The 21,960-nt window shown below is 42.7% G+C and overlaps 1 protein-coding gene across 3 annotated transcripts in view; it reads right to left on the minus strand.

Annotated features, from left to right (window-relative positions):
* Nucleotides 1-6,648: 6,648 nt before the first annotated feature.
* Nedd9 (neural precursor cell expressed, developmentally down-regulated gene 9) overlaps nucleotides 6,649-21,960 on the minus strand; it is a 177,447-nt gene continuing 162,135 nt past the window's right edge. For 2 of the 3 annotated variants that reach the window (NM_001111324.2, NM_017464.5), the window contains 5 exons: nucleotides 15,177-15,278; nucleotides 14,595-14,696; nucleotides 12,507-13,748; nucleotides 11,099-11,188; nucleotides 6,649-8,903 (listed from right to left, as the gene is read on the minus strand). In NM_001111324.2, the coding sequence (NP_001104794.1) occupies nucleotides 8,394-8,903; nucleotides 11,099-11,188; nucleotides 12,507-13,748; nucleotides 14,595-14,696; nucleotides 15,177-15,278 (2,046 nt within the window). In that variant the 3' untranslated portion in view covers nucleotides 6,649-8,393. The remainder of the gene's footprint in view (nucleotides 8,904-11,098; nucleotides 11,189-12,506; nucleotides 13,749-14,594; nucleotides 14,697-15,176; nucleotides 15,279-21,960) is intronic. The other variant, XM_030247179.1, reaches the window with a different exon arrangement.

A 21,960-nucleotide genomic window follows, 5' to 3' on the forward strand; every position in this document is an offset into this window, starting at 1 on the left:
GGGTGTCTAGACAGGTTTCACTTTTTTTTTTTTTTGTTTGTTTCATCCTAAAAACACCCCTGCTCCCCTCCCCCAGTCCTTTGCTTTGATACTTCAACCTTGTGCAAGACTCTGAGCTAACTCTCTGTGCCCTTCTAACCAATCCTAAAGTGTCCCATTGGCCACCCGATGTCATTTTGCATAGGGATTGAATTCCCAAAGAGCTTGGATGTTCTCAATCCTGCCCCATCCACACACACCTTTTAGGCAGCTAGATCATAAAAGCGACTCATAAAGTGCCTTCTGAAGGATGGCCGCTAGGATGTGGGCAGGGGTCTGGTGTCTGCCTGTACCCGGGCTGCTGGGTAGGCAGGCCAGTAGAAATTAAGGGAGTGTTTTCATTCAACGGCATTCTTTGCTGACTCTGGTCTCCCTGGAAAACAGTCTGTGAGAAGATAACATAAGATACTCTCTCTGTTAGCTCAGTTTTTCTTAATTATAGTAGTTTGGGAGATGACTTAAATCATGTTCTGAGGCTCTGAAGTGATTTTTTTTTTCTATCCTTCATATTGCAAAGGAATTTTTTGCAACGTAGGTATGAGTATTTGCTGATTTTTCAGTTGTCCCATTTTATCCCCCGTGTTTTTACCTCTATGCACTAAAATCCTTTCGAGGTTGTAATATATGTATATGGGTGAGTGTGTGTGTATGTATATATGTGGGTATATATATATACATATATGTATGTATGTATGTACACACACACACACACATATATATATATGTATATGTATATAATATTTAACTAACCAACCTTCCTTCCTCTAAGTGTTACAGCTCTGAAGGGTATTCTGGCATTCAGGAGCCAAGGAGTACCACAAAAATCACACCGTACAACAAACCTCAGACAACAGATTTATTGGGAAAGACAAGAGGGTGGCCGCTTCTGCTAGTGGAGGAGCAGTTCAGGACTCAGCAGAAGGCAGGGTTTTGTGGGGGGGTGGTGCGGGGGCGGCAGAGCTTTCCAGGGTAGCCAGGGGTTGGAGGAATTATGGGAGGATATACATGTACTGGAAAGTAGACCTTGAGATGTATGTTATAGACATTCATCACACACAACACCACATGCATGCCATGGAACACACACCACATTTACAGGGAACCTGGTGCAGCTTCATGCACGGTCTTAGAGTAATTTGTTACGCAGCCTCTGGGGGACATCTCTTTCAGATCCAGGATAGAGAACAGCGGGCTCACTTCACGTAATAGCAATTGGCCAATCTCACAGCCAATCTATTCTCCGTATCCAGCCTCCCAGAATGCTTCAGGCTGTGGTTTACAGGCATCTGTCATTTCTTCTTTTAAATTTCTTTTTATTTTTGAGATTGTAATTTAATTAGCATGTTTCTCTGGTCCCTTTCCTCCCTCCAGATCCTCCCTCTTCTTCAAACACATGGCCTCTTTTGTCATTAATTGCAAGTGCATGATTTTGGTTTGGGATTTTTTTCCCTCAGGTTAATCCAATAACACTGTTATGTATAGATAATACTTAAACAATTAGTTCACAGATTCACAGATTTTTATTTCTGAATTGTACTGCACCACAGTTTATTTATGCAGTCACCTGTTGAAGACATCTGGGCTGTTTCCACTTTGATATGATTATAATTTAAAAAGAAGTTAATAAGACTTTTTTTTTTTTTTTTACATTTACCGATTTTGTGTGTTGTACGTACACACATTCACACATGCCACAACTTACAGAAGTTGATCCTCCCCTTCCCCCATGTGGGGTCTGGGATCAAATTCAGGTTGTTGGGTTTGGCAACAAGCATTTTTACCTGATGGACTATCTCACTGGTCCCAGAGCAATTGTTTTAAAATTTTTTATAATTTAAAAAGAAAAGAAGAGAAGAGAAGAGAGGAGAGGAGAGGAGAGGAGAAGAGAAGAGAAGAGAAGAGAAGAGAAGAGAAGAGAAGAGAAGAGAAGAGAAGAGAAGAGAAGAGCAGAGCAGAGCAAAGCAAAGCAAAGCAAAGCTGGAGAGAGGGTTCAGTAGTTAAGAGCACTGGCTGCTCTTCCAGAGGACTTGGCTTCAGTTCCCAGAATCCACGAGGAGTCTCAGAACCATTGGCAACTTCAATTACAGGGAATCAGATGCCCTCCCCTCGCCTCCTTGGGCCCCTGGCATCCACATGGTACACACACACACATGCAGGCCAAACGCCCTACACATAACATTTTTAAAAATGACAAAATAATTAGAGGTCTGTTTTAGCATCTCATAAGTATTTAGCGTTAGAACTGCTAGGTTGTATGTCAAGCATCTTCTGTAGTGGCCGTGCCGTTTTATATCCCCTCTAGTGGCATGCTCGAGTTCTGTTCTTATCAATTATTACTGACTTTTTTGTCTACTTATTCTATTTGTTACTGATAGAGAAATGCTCAGATCTCCACTTACCATCACACAGTTGCACGTTTTGCATTCAGCGCTGTTAATTTTTGCTTCTCGTGTTTTGAGGTTTTTGTGATTGGCTTTGTGGATATTTACGAAGGCTTTGCCTTTTTTGTATGCTGATGCACATCACGACATGTGCCTTTTGGCTAGGTGCTGAATTCTACTTGTTATAACACAGCTGTCTTGGCTTTTCTTATCTATAGCTAGAATGTGCATTGCATATTCCTTCCCATTCCTTTGCTGTTATCTGGGAATTTTCACTGAAACGGGGTGTCTTTAAATAGCCTTGCTTTTTTTTAAAAAAAAATGTAATCTAAGATTCTCTTTTTTTTTCCAAAATAATATTCTTATTGGAACTTTCCCATCACTTCTCATTGCTTCCATGTCTACTCCATGACCTTTGTGACCCACCCCTCAAACACAGACAGACAGACAGACAAAACAAGTCTAATCTGAATTGTCCATGTACTTACGGGAACATGGGCAAATTCCCCAAGGCCTGTCCCCTAAAGAAAACTGAGTCCTTCTCTACCTGCACCCCCCCCCCAGAAGCAGCAACCGTGGAGTGCTACACTTCCAGTCATTCTTTATTGGAAGTACTGTGATTACTAACTGAAGAAGAGATTGTCAATGAAGGCTGAATTGTACATACAGTAGTGTATTATTTGATGAGTCTTCACATGTGTGAAACCATCCATAACATCTAGAGAATGAACATTTCTCATCATTTGCCTTCTCCTGGGCAAATCAGTACCTCCCACCCTTCCCTCCCCAGGCAGCTATTGGTATTCTGTCGTTATATATCAGCTTGTAATTTCTTCAAATCCAACTCCAGTTGAGGCTGACTACAAACTCCTGTGTTCATCTCCTATGTGTTGGTGTTATAGGCATGCAATACAACATAGTCTGGTGTGTTCAGTCTCTAAAATCTTGTAGGCCTGGAACTATAGCACTTACTATGGAGTTTTTGGTCATTTGGTCTTTTTTCATCATAGTGATTTTGAAATTTGTCCATGTTGAGTTTTTATTTTGGCTATTAGTGTGTGTGTGTGTGTGTGTGTGTGTGTGTGTGTGTGTGTTTGATAAAGCACTATGATCAAAACTAACTTGGTGAGGAAAGGGTTCTTTGAAGCTTATAGTTGTAATCCATCATGAAGGGCAGTCAGGGCAGGAATCCAAGGCAGGAACCTGGAGGCGGGAACTGAAGCAGAAGCCATGGAGAAGTGCTGTCTGCCGTTCTCATCATAGCTTGCTCAGCCTGCTTTCTTACACACTCCAGAACCATCTGCCCAGGGGTGGTATTACCTACAATGCTCTAGGTCTTCCTGTATCAATCACTAAGAAAAGGGCCCATAGTATTGGCTTCAGTTCAATCTTATGGAGGATTTTCTCAACTGTGATTTTTCTCTTCTCAGATGGCTCTAGCCTGGGTCATGGTCAATACAGCCAACCCAAGACAGGCCTGCTCCTCTGTGTTGGTGGATGGGAATAGCTTGGTGCCTTCACAAAGATGGACCTTTGCTTGTTGCTTTTTTTTTTTTTTTTTGCTATGTATAGAACTGTAATAAGTTATTACATAAGTCTTTGTATATATGCATTTAATTTCTCTTGGTTAAGTTAGAAGAGGATTAATAGATAATGCAGCAGGCAAAGCTTTGGTTTTGATTGGCAGTCCATTTTCCAGTGCATTTCTGCCAGTTCACGTTCTTCCCAGGGCTTATGAGGGTGATATTTTCTTCCTTTCCTCACCAGGTTTTGCAGCTGTTTGTCTCTCCCATCATTGCACTTGGTGTGGTTTTTATTTAGTTTAATTATTTCCCATTCTTATGTCTTATCTTTTGAAGTTTCTTCCTGGAATTCTTGCCTCATTAAAATACTTGTCCCTTCACCCCATGCAACCCCCGGCTGCTGTCTGTAGCACAAGCTCTTTGACTGCAATGAGGCTTGACTTTTTTTTTTTTTAAATTCACTTATTATCCTCGTGGGCGTGTGTGATGTGAATGCGTGAGTGTATATGTGAGTGTGAGAAAGTGTAGATTCATGTGTGGAGGTCAGGGGTCAGTTTTTAGGACTCAGTCCTCTCCTTTTACTGTGGGGTCTGTTGACAAAACTCAGATCACCAGGTTTATGGGGCAAGAGCTTTCACCTACTGAACCATGTTGCTGGCCCCAACCAATCAACCAACCAACCAACCAACCAACCGACCAAAGCAGTCAACCAGCCAGCCAACCAACCAGTCAAACAACCAGTTCAACCAACCAACCAACCAACCAACCAACCAACCAACCAGCCAGCCAGTTGATCAATCTTTCTTTGAAGCAGAACATCTTTTATTTATTATTTGAGAACAATGTATTTTGATCATACCCAACTTCCCTGTCACAGGTATTTCTAACAAGCCTCACTACACACTTCATGTCATCTCCTATTTTGTTTGTTTGGTTCATCAGGTCCAATTAGCATTGCCTCATGTGATGGCCATCTAATCTTACCTTGCTCTTGTGTAGACCAACATAGCTATAGTGAGCTCATAAGAACAAGACCATGTCATGTCCAGAAATTAATTTTGCCTCCTTAACAATCTCTTTAGAAGAGTAACATTAAAAATATTTATTTATTTCTGTTTTATGTGTATGAGTGTTTTTTTCCTGCATGTATGTCTGTGCACCAAGAAAGTGCAGTAAACAGTACATACAGAGGTCAAAGGAGGGTGGTAGATCCTCTGGAACTGCAGTTATAGACAGTTGTAAACCACAATGTGGATGCTGGGAACCGAACCCCTGTCCTCTGGAAAAGCAGTCAGTGATCTTAACTGTTGAGTCCTTGCTCTGGTCTCAAAAGTAAAAATTTTTAAGTTTGATGATGTTTATGAATTATTTTTAACTATTTATGAAACTATAACCTGCTTAAGATCATAAGATTTTTCTCCTACATTTTTTTTTCCCTAGATATTTGAGAGTTTTAAGTCTCTGGTCCATGTAAGTTAATTTTTAATTTTTGTTCATGATATAAAGTAAATATTTATTTTCCTTCATAGAATTTTTTTTTTGATTTAGCACATTCCTGCCCAGTCTACCACCCAAAAGACATTCTTTTTCATCCACTGGCATATCTTATTTTTGTCAAAAATAATTTACCTCCTTTATGTATATAGAATGACATAGGTGTTGTGGTTTGACTTTGAAATCTCACCCACAAGTGCACTTGTTTGAACATTGTAGTCTCAGCTATCATCATTATTTTGGTAGGTTATGGATGCTCTATAGTCAGAGATCCTAGAGTGGATGTGGGCCTCATGAGTATTAAACTAGCCCCACTTGCAGCCTGGCTGAGACCTCCCTCTATCTGCTTCTTGATCTAACAAGATGCTAGCAAGCCATGCTGCAAGCTCCCACTGCCAGGAACAAAGTCAATATCCAGACCTTCCAGGATGGACAGACTGTCCCCTCTAAAGTGCAAGTCAGAAGAAATCTCTCCTCTGTTGCTTCTAAGATACTTCATGGCAATAACAATATTTTTATGTATATGGGTACACTCTAGCTATCTTCAGATCTCATTATAGATGGTTGTGAGCCACCAATGTGGCTGCTGGGAATTGAACTCAGGTTCTCTGGAAGAGCAGTCCGTGCTCTTAACCACTGAGCCATCTCTCCAGCACTCAAAGTGCTTTCTAAATCGCAGAGGGTTATCTGAATTAAAGGGAGGGACACTAAAAGGAGTATGGCCCACAGTATGGCCCATAGTAAATTCTCATGGTTAGGAATCTTTTTCTTCTAATATAATTTGTGTTGAACCATTTCTTTATGCCTATTCCAGAGTAATTGAAAAAAGTCCACTCTACTTGAATAGCCATAGCCACAGAGTAGAAATAGAAACTGTCCTACCCACATTAAATGTGTGGGTGCTGTAGCCAGATGTGGTGGTTCACATCTTTATTACAATCAACCTGGAGGCAGAGACAGGCCAATTTCTGCCAGTCTGGTCTACATAGAGAGTTCCAGGCCAGCTATGACTAACTATGTAGTTAACTCCTGTCTGTGGGCATTTGATACTGAAAAACAAAAACAAAAACAATTTCAGATACTTAGTTAGATGCCATCCACATGCTCTAGAATTTTCTTCAATACCAAGGTACTGGGGTAGCCTACACATACTATTCCTTAAAAAACAATCAGATCTATAGCACACATTAAAAAAATCATAATTTCACTTTTTATACTCAGATGGGTCAATATTTAATTCTGTGATAAGAGAGACACAAGGAAAAGAAACCCAGTGGCTATAAAGAGAAATATCCAAACATTTAATGGCTTAAATATACAAGATGGCAATAAACAGTAGAAATTGAATAGTTTGGTTTTTACAATGTGGAATGTCATCAATCAGGTTAGGACAAGGCAGCCATCACATAACATATACACATTGTGTAGTAAGATCTACAAGCATACCCTTCCTGACTTCCTGCAATGGTACTGATGCTTCAGGACCCTCTTCTTCCACACGCCAGACACAGTGAATTGCTCTCCAATAGCTCAGCTGTTCATCTTCTGGCGATGTAGAACTTTGAGAATTACAATTATAGTTTGTTTTGAAAAGCACCTTTCCTTTGATATCTTCCATTTATTAAAAAAAAATCACATTGAGATCACATGTCCTTCTTAAGCCCCTCCTTGCCTTTGTAATTTGGTTGTTTAAAACAAATAACATTAACTCAGTCAAGACATCCATAACAAATAAAAACACATTTCCAAGTAGGCTGGAATGAAATAGATCAGAGACTACTATATTTCTTGAGTTGGTCATAAAGGAAGAGGGAAGTAGTTTATCTGCCCACGATGAATCTGGTGCCTGGGCTGTATCCACACAGCCGGTGTGAAGGGACAGACCACACGATCATGGCTGTGACTAGCTGACATCCACAAGGTCCATAGCCACAGTGGGACGTGAAGGTCAGCTCTTGGCAGCTGTTTTGAGTGTTGGTCTGCTTATGTAAGTTTTTAGACTGGTGTAGGATCCATCAAGCAATGCGAGAGCAGGACAGGGCCCGGTGGTTCCACAGTTCAGTGACTAAGGAACTGGCCATTTCCATTAGAGAATGAGGGTAGAGAGGTCTTGATTTAACTACTGCCTGTTGGAAACAGCCCTTCTTTTTGCCCACAATCACAGTTCTGATGTATCTTCATGAATTCCTGTTGCAATTTTTTTTAAAAAAAAATTCAACTCTAAAAACATCCTTCAGAAAACCATGACTGAATCACTCACAAATGTAGCCCCAGGGAAACAAGTGTTCTCTCTTTATTGTAGTTCCTTTCAGAATTGAAATAACACAATAACTACTGTAGACATGGCCTCTTAGTACAGCACACATGTTTTGCCTCTCTCTAGCACCTGAAACCTTAGGTTAATATATTTTTTGAATCTTTCTTTCTTTCCCTGCCCCCCTTCAACCAGAAGTTGGTCAGATTTACCACCGTGTTAAAGACAAGTCAAGTTTGAAAGAGGTTTCAGACAAGAAAGTTGGGTGTGCTGGGCTCAGACGACTACTACTACATGAAGAGCAATATTACAACTAAGTGGTATAATTTTCTACAAAACCCAAACAATGCAGCATTAGAAGGTGCTCACTAAGGTGCTTCTCAATTCATGTTTTTAATGGGCTGTATCAGACACACAGATAAACAAATATGGATATGTAGGCATACACAAACGTGGACACAGTTCTGTACAACTTATGTCTTAGATACTTATATGTTTATATCAGAACCACACAGGGGAAACAAAATAAATCCAAGCTTCAGCTCCCTGAATTGATGAAAATCGACTAACTCACAAAAACATCGAAATATTTCAATTTCATATAAAATATCTACAAAAATAGATAGCATTTACAAAAACTAGATAGTATTTCCAGTTTTCCTTAGTAATTATTCACCCAGTTCCTTCCACTTCTTTGTCTTCTCAAAAGGTGGCCATCTCCAGCAAGGAACGCTTAAACAGCTGAGCATTTCTGGACAGGTCTGTCACCTGGTGCACCATTTCCTGCAAGGCGGTGGTACTGGGGTAGTGGAGGGCGGCCATTTTGGTCGCCATCACTATCGTCTTGAGCTGTTCGCAGAGCTGGTTGCTGGAGTTCCTGACTTTGTTGCGAATGTCCTGGGCAGCCACCTGCCTTGTCAGAGTGTCTCCAATGAACACCAGTTTGTGCGCACTAAGAATGACAAACTTGCTGTGCGCCACAAAGATCCGTGGGGGTTGGGCTGAGCTGACGCAGCTGAAGAGGGCGTCGATGGCGTTGAGTAGGGAAATGAAATGGGTCTCGCACTGGTCATAGTAGAAGCAAAGCAACTGCCTATCCTGAGCACCCACACTGTTGTTGGTGGTTGGGAGGCTCTGAGAGGGCTTCCATTTAGAGATGTCATTCTCCACAGGCTTGGTGATCTCTTGTTCCAACAGCTGGAACTGACTCAGCTAAAAGGAAGAGAACAGGTTTCATTAAGGGCAAGGCATACATTGTAAAGGGAAAGAAATATGGGTGTGGGGTCAAAAGATATCAGCTTCATCTTTAGTAGATGCCAGGTACCTAGGAGCTGTGAGACCTTATCCAGGATGCCTTGCTTCCTAAATTGTGCAACGTGGACACTGGGAAGAGGATCCCTAGGGGATCCTCCAGCATAGATCTTCTGTTATGACACCATTTGTCTTTTTTTGCACTCTAACTGGAAGGCAACAGCCTTACCTTCTAAGGCCATTATGAGGGCTCAATAAAATACTATTATTCACAAAGTGAATATTATCATTATTATTCGCAAAGTGTTTGTACCGGTGTTTGGTGAGTTGTAGGCTCTATTTAATTTTTTTTAAAATAATGTTGGGAGGCAGCAAGGGAAAAGCAGATGTAGTGACCTTTCTGTTTGTTACTTCCTGGGTAAGGCCTTTCTTCAAGATGGAAAGTTCATGAAGATTCTCTCTCCTATTTGCACTGTTAAGATGGACACATTGTGGTCTGTTACTGCCGAGAACTCTTAGAAATGGCGTAGGGAAAATGACACAACAAAGAAATCTCAGCATTTCTAATTTGCCGTATTTTATAGCATGCATGTGTAGGTCAGAGGACTCTTCATGGGTGCTGGTTCTCTTCTCCTGTGTGGTTTCTAAGACTCCAACTCCGGTCATCAGGGTGGCAATAAGTGCCCTTACACAGAACCATCTCAACAGTCCTAGGACCAGATTTCTTGATGCTATCATTAGCATCCCTAACTGGACTGTTCTTTCGAATAGAAATGATAATTTCTAGCTATGTTACTAAGAATACTGATTTTGGGAGTCAGTTAATCTTTCATCCTGACTCAGAGCCGAGTCAGCTCAGGGACACCCTCATCTTGCTTCCTTGCTAAGAAGTGCATAGTCGATTTTCTATTCCATGGAAACTACTTGCTTCCTAGGAATTACCTTAGTGTCCGCTAGCTTTCCCAAACTCTGCTGTCCTATTGGGCCGACTGCCAATATAAGCATAGCAGATACAGGGTGGTGTCTTAATATTATTTGATAATTATGAATTTGATTTCAAATCATGTGTCTGTAGAGGGTAGTACTTTTCCATTTTATCGAGAGGGAACTGGCCCATTACAGTGATGTTCAAGTCTACACAGCTGTTGGCTGGAAAACTCTGATTTGCTAGAGACATCTTGTCACTTCATGTTGTGATATGCCATTTCATTTCATCTTAAAGTGCATATAAATCTTTAGTCCATTTCTCTTTGTTTTCGTATCCTTGGCTTCACAATACCTAGCCTTACCTGCTATACAAACTAAACCTTTGAGTGAACACCCCCTGCTCAGAACTCTTGGTAAATGGACTTATATATGTCTGATAGACATTGGCTCCTTCCCTCTGACCCTTAGACTGGACCATACAAAAGACAGGGAGAGGGGTGGGGTCTAGGGGAGAGTTAGACTCAAACTCTCTTAGGAGTTTGATAAGCACAAAAGGGAGTTGACCATTATCTAAGGAATCCTAGATGAAGTGACATCTACAGAGGTTTTGAAGTTGGGCTCAATGCACACACCTGCAAGGCCAATAGTCAAAAGGTTGAGGCAGGAGAATACCAACTTTGAAACCAGCCTGGACTGCATTGTGAAAACTTATCTCAAAGCATTACAGAATACCACAAAGCCCTATAGGAAGGGCTTTGAGTGGCCATTTATGAGTCAAAGTTATATGTGAACCGAGTGAAGTGATTGGAGAAAATGTTGGAGAGTAGAGAAGAAGGCAGATACTGGAAGAGAACATCAAGAATACAGTCCTTGCTTTCTTTGGTTTTGGTTGCATCTCATTCCCTGGAATTCCCTTATTTGGCCTCAATGGAAAACCAGTTAGCTTGGGCTTGCCTGACTTGGGTCTTGTGTCTTGAGACTGAAAGCTTTAAACCAAGTACTCCTAACGGGTGATAGATGTGCAGGCACAGTCTGAACAAACACTGCCATTTGGATGCAATCCAGGCACACTCAGCTGTAGTCATAGGCCACACACCTTCACTTTGTTCTCTTGTCCTATTACATGCCTGGGACTTCCTTCTTCCTGCCAGTGTGCCGGGAGGACCCCAGGCTTTGGGAGCTCTCCGTTCCCTACCAAACGGTGTGCTGTCTGCTGTGTTCAAACCTACCTGGTGATGCTCCAGCTGCGCCTTACTCTGCTTCATGATGTTCTCCTTTTCCAAGAGCTCCTTCTGCTGTCGCTCAAACTCCTCCTTGCCCTGGTGTGTTCAAAACAAAGACAGTATTACCTCCTTGCTGTGAGACACTTATGGGGACAGTTTCACTGACAAGTATACTCAGACCTTTATTATCCACTGGCCACTTCCCTCATGTCCAGTTAGACATTGTAAACCAGAGATTAGCGACTTCTGGAATTGCCATGGAGATAGGCTGAAGAGTAAAGCCTGTGTCCGTGTGGGCCACCACGGTCACTGCTAGCTCCAGTTGAAGAGCTTCTGAAGATTCCCAAGCATTCTTTTTCCATGGCTCTTTTAAAATAGATTGGATGTGAACCATGTGCTTCCAAACAAAGGTTAAAAAAAATGGGTGCATAGTTCACTTCTGATTCCTTTGACTATTCTGCATCTCTCTACCCATCCTTAGTATTCTCCAGTCTACAGCATCAGAAGACCAGTGGAATGTTAAATGCTTTCCTCTAACCTCGGCCAATCCTCAGCATGAGATGTGGTTCAGTTGATCCTTTCTACTCTCTTGCGTCTGGGGGCTGCTGGTATTTTAATCGTTTTCAGCCTAACTCATGGCTCTCAGTCCAATGGAAAAGAATGGCCGCCTAAAGCACTAAGCCAAACACAAAGGCATGGATTATGGTAGAGTGTTGGAATTCTTCAAAGCAGACAGGGAAGCCTTCAGGGTTCCAGGTCCATTTGGGAGCTAGCACAGTTTATACTCATAGGAAGCAGTTTGTGGATTTTAACATAAGTAGGTCAAGCTGTTGGCCACTTGGCAAGGGATCACAGGGTCCTCTGGATCTGATGGAGCTCTGTGTCTTTGTAAGCAGCTAAACATACACACATACACAGACACACAGACACACATACACATATGCACACACTGTAGGCTGAAAGAGTACCTTAGAAACTCTCTATGTACATATATTTCCAATAATTTCTAAAAAATTAACAGTGATATATATTTAAACTTATTTCTGTTATGATGAGCTGTTCCATGAACCTGTGCCATAAAAACACAAGCCGAGGGAGAAGTGATTCTATGGCTGATGGACTCACCAGTCAACAACATTGATGAGTCTCCTCCAGCTTTCCTGAGGTGTATCAATGAGATGTCATACAACCATGTGAGCTAAATTAATTCTCAAAATAAAATTAAGGTCCAGGGAAGTTAGACAAAGTGGCTGTACATTTTTTTGGACAACCTCACCCTCAGTTTTCACAACAGTTAGATTAACATGTTTTGCTATCGGTCCAGCTCACAGCCTTATGGACATCAGCCTCCTATCGGTCCAGCTCACAGCCTTACGGGCATCAGCCCCGAGTCTGGGTGGTTTATAGGTCTTACCTGTAGGTGAACATAATCATAATCATCCATCCAACTCCGCTCAGAACCGTCACTGCTACCGCAGTCTGGTGGCTGGTCCTTGCTTAGACTAGGAGGCAACGGCTTACTGTGGACCTGGGCTTTGTAGTCACCAGGATGCAGTGGCTGCATCTGGGAGCCCGGATGTGTGTACTCGCTTGAGTTCATGATGCTGTTGGGCCCATTCTTCAGATGGGAATTGGCAGGATCTGCTCTAAAGAGGGTCTCCGCGTAGGTGCTGATGGTGGTGGTCAGTTGTTTGGCGTCGTCTGGCACTGTCTTGGCGACCATCACAAACCGGTCTAGGTCATCACACTTATTTTGGGGCTTATTGATAGCTAAAATATTCAGGGACCAGCTGCATTCATTCAAGTCATGGCTGGTTTGGCTTAGAATCTGGTGGGAATCTTCTACTCTTTGGAGTTCCCGCTTCATTTTGTTGTGGAGGACCAGTTCTGGGAGGCAGGAGGCATTGGCTAAAGCTCCCTTGGCAAAATGGAGGTATTCTCGTAAGAACAGCTCTACTTTGTCCACCGCGGTGCGGATCTCATTGATGTGCCTTTCCATGTATCCGTAGCACCTCCAGTCTGTGGTGACCAGTGACATGAGGCTGCACACACCCATCTCCAGGGTCTGCTGGAGCCGATAGAGCTTCTCTATGGCTGTGTCTGGGTCCAGTCGGAGCCTTTTGTCTTGAGACGGGGAGGCTGACAGTGAAGACTCCTTTGAGGAGGTGGAAGAGGTGGACATGTTACTCCTGGTACTGCCAGTGCTGGAGAAAGACAGTCTGTTGATCCCATCTACCACGTCCCGAGAGCCTTTGGCATCTGCTGGGTTGTGCAGAGGGACATCGTAGACACCGTCTCTTTCCTCCGGATTTGCCTTTTCACTGGTTTCTGTTGGTACCTCCAGAAACTGAACTCCCCGGGGGACATCATAGGCATCACTCTGAGTGTCCCCAGACTGTCCCAGCTGAGAGGGTGCATGGTGCAGGGAAAAGCTCTGGTGTCTTCGTGCCATTGGTTCGACACCTCCTGGAGCATCACAGGGGAATTTGATGTGAAGGTCCTTGCCTGCTGTCTTGGTGCTGGTTGGAGGGATGTCATAAACCCCCTCAGGTCTGGTGTCTGGTTTTCCATCTTGCTTCATTGGAGGAGGGAAATCATATTCCTTTTCCCTGAGCCCTGCCTCATCTCGGCAAGCCGATGGTGGAATGGCATAGACCTAAAAACGTAAGTAAAAAGCCATTTTATTTGTTCAGTTGAGACTTTGATGGAGGCAGAAAGTGAATAGCGTGGTCCAGAGTTCACAGCACTGTTCGTTCCATCTTCTTCCTCTCCTCTCATCATTTACTACCTCAGATGTTTCCCAGCATGCAGCATACTCCTTAGAGGATGTATGCCTTTGTCCTATTACCTGAGCATTCTTAACCATTCTTGTTGCTAGCTTGGGTATAGAGCCCTCCCTCCTAGCTAAATTGCTCATCACTGGGTTGCAGTCTCATGTTTCTAACCATTCACTGACTGTCCTACACAAACTGATCTATGCTGAGAGACAGAAGACATTGATACACTGGGCAGAGGGACCTGTGTTCCATTCTTGGTCATCAGGCTGCCTGTGTGTGTGTGTGAAGCTGCCTGGGTCTTCTTTGTATTCAAAGGCACAGTCCCCTATCTGTTCAGCAAAGCTAACTGCACTTGCAGTGCAAGCAGGCCCAGAAGATGACAGAAAAATCAAATGAGCTACTTCTTATGTAGAGACAAAGGAAGCTGTAGACCCTTCTAGAAATATGTGATGTGTTAGATACTGCCAAACTGAACATACTATCTCCTCTTCCAATGGACTCTCATGATTGATGTCTTCATATTTTCGGGGACTCAAAATTTGTAATAATAATGGCTTTCTTCTCTCCTTTGCTTCCTTCCCTCTTTCTCTTTCTTCTTTCTCTCCTTTCCCCTTTTAGAACTGCCATTCTTGTTTTATCCCAATAAACTATGACACATTCCACTCCCCCCCCCCACCACACATTGAGGTACTCATCCACATACTGTGTTTTTCCAGTTCACTTACCCCTTGGGTGGGGGGAATGTCATATACCCCTTGAGGTTTTATCTCTCCCACTGGAACTGAAAACACAGGGCCTTTTACTGAGGAAGGAGGGATGTCATATACCTGAAAAGAAACACTCAAGTTACCCAGAATGCAATGGAATCTGCTGTTCAAGTCCCTTGCTATTGTTTCTGTAAGGATTCATTCATCAGGTCATACATAGACTTGGTCGTTAGTAGTGTTTCATGTCATCAGGGGCTTCTGGATGTTTTCTTTATGACTCTTGGATTCTTTGATTTAGGTTAACTATGAAAACAATCTTACGTGAACTATCTGCTCTATAATTTAGATCATTTAAATTACACACTTCCAGAAATAAAATGACAAACCGATAAAGCAGATGAGAAATTTCTCAGATAAAAGACTAGACTTTCTGATAAGGCAAACCTAAGAAATACAATGTAAGCAACACCGACTGAAATGGCCTCTGGACAGGCAACCTCCACAAGGTAAGGTTGTGGCTGATGTCCCTCTTCTCCTGTACGTTCCTAAAGAGCTGCTGCCCCCTACACCAGCTCCCCTGGTGATGTTCCCATTGCCTACCCCTTGAGTGCTGTGGGAAGGAGGGACATCGTAGACATCCTTTTGGTATCTGGATGGGTACTCGTACACATAGCCATGGCCCGTCCTCACTGGGGTGATCACCTGTGGGTAAGAATACACAAAGATGTCAAACGTCAGCCCTGAGTCCTCAGCATACTTATCAGCCTGTGTTGAGAAACATATCCCTAATCAATCCACCAGAGAAAGGAGAGAAAGGAGAGAAAAAGAAGGAAGGAAAGGAGAAAAAGTATGGGAGGGTGAGAGGAAAGGAAGATACAAGGTCAGAATATGAAAGAAGTGACTGAAATATGTTTATTTCTTTTCTTAAGAATTTTCCAAAAATCTGATCAAAATTCATCAATGGACTCTCAATTCCCTATATTCAAGGAGATATGTTTAAATTATGAAAGTTGGACTGCAGGGATCAGCAGTTAAGGGCACTTGCTATGGGCACTTGCTATTCTTTTTTTTTTTTTTGAGACAGGGTTTCTCTGTATAGCCCTGGCTGTCCTGGAACTCACTTTGTAGACCAGGGTGGCCTCGAACTCAGAAATCTGCCTGCCTCTGCCTCCCGAGTGCTGGGATTAAAGGTGTGCGCCACCATGCCCGGCTGGCACTTGCTATTCTTACAGAGGACCTGGGATTGGTTCCCAGTACTCACATGGCAGCTTACAACCATCTTCATCTCTGGTCCCAGAGGCACTGATAGCCTCTTCTGGCCCCCAACAGCATCAAGCATGTGTGTGTGTGTGTGTGTGTGTGTGTGTATGTGTGTGTGTATGAATATATTATAAAACACTTGTATACATACATATAAAATAAAAATAAATTATGAAAGTCTTAGCTGATCCTTTCGGAGTGGCTAAAGTACAACAGTACAGTTTTTTTTTTTTTTTTTTTTTTTTTTTTTTTTTAACGAGGCTCCAAGGCTTTTGTAAAGAACATAAACAAATAGTTTGGCCACTTAAAATTCCTCTCATACCTAACCCAGTATGCCTCTTTATCTGAAATTATTATTGTGATTATAACTGAAAATTCCATGGGTCACCCTAATCCTTTCATAGAGCCGCTGATGAACAGTCCTGTTCTTATAATTGCCTGGGGATGTTCACTTTACTTTATGAGACAAGGGAAATACAGTTTCCCACAGTGTCTCTAGGAGACCCTGTTCCAACATCCTTGGATGGTCAAGGCCAAGGTGCTGTGTTTTGCAAGTAACCTCCATATATGTGTTTTGTATGTAACCTCCATATATCATTGGACACACTTCAAACCCTTTCCCAATGTTTTTATAGTCTACAATGTTATATAAACACCATACAAACACCAAGTCAATAGATGGTATGCAGTATTATTTAGAGAACAACGTCACACATTTTCACATCTTCATTGTAGATGCAATTATTTTCTAAATAATTTCTGCTTACAGCTGGTTGTCTCCATTGATATGGACTCCATGCGGCAGAGAATGAATTGTGTTGATGAGGAAACCCTCAGACTCTCAGCCGTGAAGTGTCTTGTCCTCTAGTCTCTCATCATCTCCCCATTTCCACTAGGGAAGCAAATACCCTACATCCAGCCATTGGCAGAAGTCAAATACATGCACCATGAACTCTGGCATCTAGAGCCAAAGTTAGCCAACAGAATCTTACCTAGTGGACTGGCCTGTTCACCCTCCCTCCCTCCCTCCCTCCCTCCCTCCCTCCCTCCCTCCCTCCCTCCCTCCCTCTTTTTATGTGGATGCACTCTCTGGTATAGGCACACGTGGAGAGCAGCAGTCAATCAACGTCATGTTTGTTTTTCTATTTCTCTCTACTTTATTTTATTGAGACAGGGTCTCCATACTGACCTAGAGCTCACCACTTGGTCAGACTGGCTGACCTGGGAAGCCCTGAGACTTGGCTCTTCCCGCTGACCATACCAGCACTGTGGTTATAGGCAGAAGTTTTTCCATGTATGTTGGGGATCTGAACTCAGGACCTCTCATTTATACAGCAAGCACTATACCCACTGTAGACTCTTATGTCCATAGCTAGGTACTGACTGGTCGTTTTAAAACACGATTTCAACGCAATCCATTTGCTCTTTCCAGGGTTTGAAAATGGCCCAGTCTTACTTTTTTTTTTTTTTTTCCCAAGCACCCCACTTCCAAACCATTAACAGTCCTACACTGCCCACCATGTCTTTGAAAAAAGACTTCAAAAATTAGGAGGAACTGTCTGTTCCCAGGAGGCCTTTCATCTTGAATGTGAAGACTCTGGCGTCAGGCTGCCTATAAAACTATGTGGAAAATGCCCCATGCCCACCTCAAGCTGAACAGAATGGAACACCACCAAGGTCACGAGTGTCTGTACCCCAGGGCCTCCCACATCTCCTGGTCCAATTTTGTTTAAAATGCCTGATGCTTACAACTGATTATTTCTTACATTGAAGGTAAAGGAGATTAGTATGCAGCAAACATTTCCACCCAGTCTCTCCATTGTCTCGGGTTTAGAAAAGGAACTCAGCGCTTTAAGTTTGTTGGCAGAGAGTGACGGAACCAGTTTCTGAGGAAGCCATTGTATTGTGCACAGTAAATATTCATTCCTTCATAAAGCAGGGGCTGTTGGCTAAAATCCTTTAGTGCTATTTATGTGTTGTTTTTTTTTTGTGTGCACTTACCATTGTGCAGAAGAGATATGAAGATCTTAAAGACTTTCCGTTTATAGATCTCTATTTAGCTTTGTAATAGAACTTGCTCACAACCCAGTTTTGGTTGAATGTAGAAGCTTCTTAGCTTGTTGTGCAAGCTGCCAAGTTAGGGATGCTACTGAACTAATCCTGATTAAGCTGAAGACGAGCATCCTTCTTCACCTTGGAGGGCAGGGAGGAAGAGAGGGCAGTGCTGATGCCTGAGTGTGGTATTGGGGAATACAAGCAGGGCGAGACCCTTAGAGAGGGATGGGGACCAATCTATCCCTTGCCTTTGTGGCCCTTCCCTGGCAGGGCACACACAGGCTTCTTGGTATTTACCATTCCACTTCCTGACAAATGTCACAGAACCCCAACTTGCTCTCTCTTTCTCATTTAGAGGATGCCTGTGGTCATCTGGTGTTTAAAACTTTGCATTCCAAACCAGTCATTTTTCCTTGTTTACGCAGTTAGAAACACAGATGGTCAAAACCACGAAAGGGAAAAAGCCAATAAAATAGAGCCTTCCCATCCCAGCATTCCCGATGGTATGATCCAGCTCACACAGACCCAGCAATGCTGTTGAAGTGAGGCCAGAGCTTTGCCTCTGGTAGAACAAGTCCAGGGCATTTAGTGATACATGTGGCATCTTAGGTAAAACTGATGGAGCTTTCTTCAGAGCTAGCTTTGCCTATATCCTTCCTAGGACCCTCTCCAGGCCAATTGCGTGTTCCCTCCTCAAGGCAAAGTGCTTGGCTAGCCTGACCTTCAGGCTCTTTCTTCCTGCTTGACGGAGCACACGAAAAGCACACCATCCCCACACTCATCCTCTTAGAACCACTGACCTTCAGCCCAGGAGGCAGACCAACAGCTGACCATGACCTTGAGTTTGGAAGAATTCTCCTGGGTTTAAATGGAATCACCACACAAGGGCATTTTTACACTAGTTTCTCAATAAAATCAAGTCTGTTTTTTTTTTTTTTTCTTTTTTTAATCATGTCCCTTTTCTCTTGGTTTGTTTTTCTTCTTCTGCAGTCCTTTTATTCTATGTATTTATTTTTAGTTGCAAAGGCTTAGCCCAAGGAATTACCAAGTTGACCTCTTAATTCATTACTGCTTCCCAGGGAGCTAAGCAGTGTGGTAGGCTGGGACCCTGAAGGTCCAGAACTACAGCTGCCCCCTGATTATGATCATCCCTCGAAGGGTCTGCATGGTCATTTGTGGCTCTGTTGCTGTTCCTGATGATGAATCCTGTTGTCAACTACCCGGAAAACCCCCAGAAGAGCTACAAAGCAGAGAAGAGATTGTAACCATTAAGGGTTTTTTTTCCTCCTTTATATATATTTTTCAAAACCTCTGATTGCTTGTTGTGTGAGTGTTTTGTGTGTGTGCGTGAGAGAGTATGTGTATGTGTGCATATGTGTATGGGAACATGAAGGGGTATGTGTGCACACGCATGCATGAGTATGTGTGTGTATGTGCATATGCATGAATGCGGGTGTTTGTGTATGTGCACATATGTGTGTGTGGTATGTGTATGTTTGTGTACTTGTGTGTTGTGTAGGGTGTGTGTGTGTGTGGAGTGGTGGTGTATGTGTGTGTGCTTGTGAGTATGTGAGTGTGTGTGAGGGCCAGAGACTGACATCAGGTGACTTCTCAACCTCTTTCTACCCTTTTTTTTTTTTTTAATTTAAGAATAGATGCCCATAATATGCTTGTATTATGTGTTCAGGCACTACTATTACCAGGTGTGGTGCTACACACTGGTAACCCCAGCACTCAAGAGGCTGAGGCAGGAGGATTGTGAGTTTGAAGCTAACTTAGGGCGCATAGCAAGAGTGTCTCAAACAACAACAATAACAAATAATAATAAAAAAAAGAAAGAAAAAGAAACATTTTTCTTTCAATAAATTAAACTTCCTCCGCTGCCAAGTATATGTCAGTTTTATTTAAGAGATTGAAGAACAGGTTAAACTCTTAGCTCTGAAGGTCAAATCTCTGCTGCTAAATAATGTTTCACATTAAAATTCCATATAAAAAGATTTAAAAACACTTAGTGTTTTTTATGTATGTGTACCATGGGCATTCAGTAGCCGCAGAGGCTAGAAGAAAGTGGCCGGTCTCCAGTTGGGCCGGTGGATAGTTGTGAGCCACCATGTAGATGCTGGGAACTGAAGCCGCCTCAGCCAGGATGGCCAGTGATCTTAACTGCTGAGTCATCTTTGCAATCTAATCTTCTTCTTCTTCTTCTTCTTCTTCTTCTTCTTCTTCTTCTTCTTCTTCTTCTTCTTCTTCTTCTTCTTCTTCTTCTTCTTCCTTCTCCTTCTTCCTTCTCCTTCTCCTCTTCTCCTTCTCTTCTCCTCCTCCTCCTCCTCCTCCTCCTCCTCCTTCTTCTTCTTCTTCTAGATTTATTTTATGTATATGAGTACGCTGTATCTGTACAGATGGTTGTAAGCCATCATGTACTTGCTCCGGCCCAAAGATTTATTTAGTATTATATGTAAGTACACTATAGCTGTCTTCAGATACACCAGAAGAGGGAGTCAGATCTCATTATGGATGGTTGTGAGCCACCATGTGGTTGCTGGGATTTGAACTCAGTACCTTTGGAAGAACAATCGGCGCTCTTAACCGCTGAGCCATCTCTCCAGGCCCCTCATCTTATTCTTTGAGATAGAATTTCCCACTGAACCTAGAGCCCATCAATCTGGGAATGCTGGCTGGCCAATGACCTTGAAGTGTACCTGTTTTCACCTTCCCAGTGCTGGGATTGTAGACATATACACACACACGTATGTACATTCATACATACATACATACCTATATACATACCCATAGTTGGTTCTTACACGGGTGCCAGAGCTCCCAATTTAAGTCCTCATGCTCACACGGCAGGGACTTTACATACTAAGTCATCTTAGTAGCTATTCATTGTATGCATTAAAGGGGTTCAGTTTTGTAGTCTCACACATACACATAATTCGCACTGAGAACTATAAGCACTTACAAACGAACGCATGGAATCAATCTCTAGGGCTGGTCCCTGCCAGGAAGAATGAAAGACCAAAGACCTAGGATATGCTAGCCCTCTAATTAAGGTGTTTACATAAGAACAAGGGAGCAACCTCAGCTGTTCTGCCTTGCACTTTAGCAGCATTTAATTCTCCCTGCATTGAGCCTTAGATCCCCACTGCAGGAACTGCTTTTGAAGATCTTTCTGACACAGCCTGTATTTTGTAGCTTCAGGTTCTGAACCCACAGGTTCAACCAAGCTCAGGGGTAGGGAGTGCATGAAAACAGTTCCCACCCGCACCACACATATGCCGATTTCCATTTCTCTTCGTCATTCTTTCTTAAATAATACGGTCTAACAAGTACGTGCACAGCGTCTAATTGCATCAGGTTTTGAAAGGTGCCTAGAGATGATTCAACGTCTATGTGCAGATGTGTGCAGGTTATATAGGCATTATGTCATTTTCTGTAAGGTCTTTGGAGTTCCTGGAGTGAATTTCCAGAGAGGTAATCTACTTTCATGATTCATAATTTGGAAAGCTGGGCACACTGGCTTTAAAGGAAAGGCCCATTTGGACAGCAGCAAGCTAGAGACTGTGGATTGGAGAAGAGACTCTTTGGGGCTCTTTGTTGATGTTTCTGCAACCAGCTTGCCTAGGTTTATTCTTTGACAGAGCAAAGACCCTTCATTCAGCTGCTTGAAAGCCCAGCAAACAGGTACAGAGGAGAAACAGCCATACTTCTGTACTTAGGAGCAGGCGCACATCCTATTGAAAGGGAGGCGACCATGCTTGCGTTCAGTCAACTACTGGGAATGTGTTATCAGATCTTGCACGTTTTCAGATGCCAGAAGTGTAAATCTGGTTTTCAAAATTTGAAGCAGTGTGTTGGCTGACTAAATCACACCTCGGGCCCCTATGCTGCCTGGTTTGATTTCTCCAGTATGTTATTTTTTGTGTGTATGTATTCTCTCTCCTTCATTGAGACCTTGAAACCTCCAAGTTCTGACCAATACCATCTCTATCAAGACTGAAAGACTCTGGTTTCCTCAAATGCCCTGAAAACCCACACATCTGCACCTGCTTTGTCCATTCAACTCTTT

Source organism: Mus musculus, chromosome 13 (genome assembly GCF_000001635.26).
Source record: "Mus musculus strain C57BL/6J chromosome 13, GRCm38.p6 C57BL/6J".
Classification (NCBI taxonomy): Eukaryota; Metazoa; Chordata; class Mammalia; order Rodentia; family Muridae; genus Mus; species Mus musculus.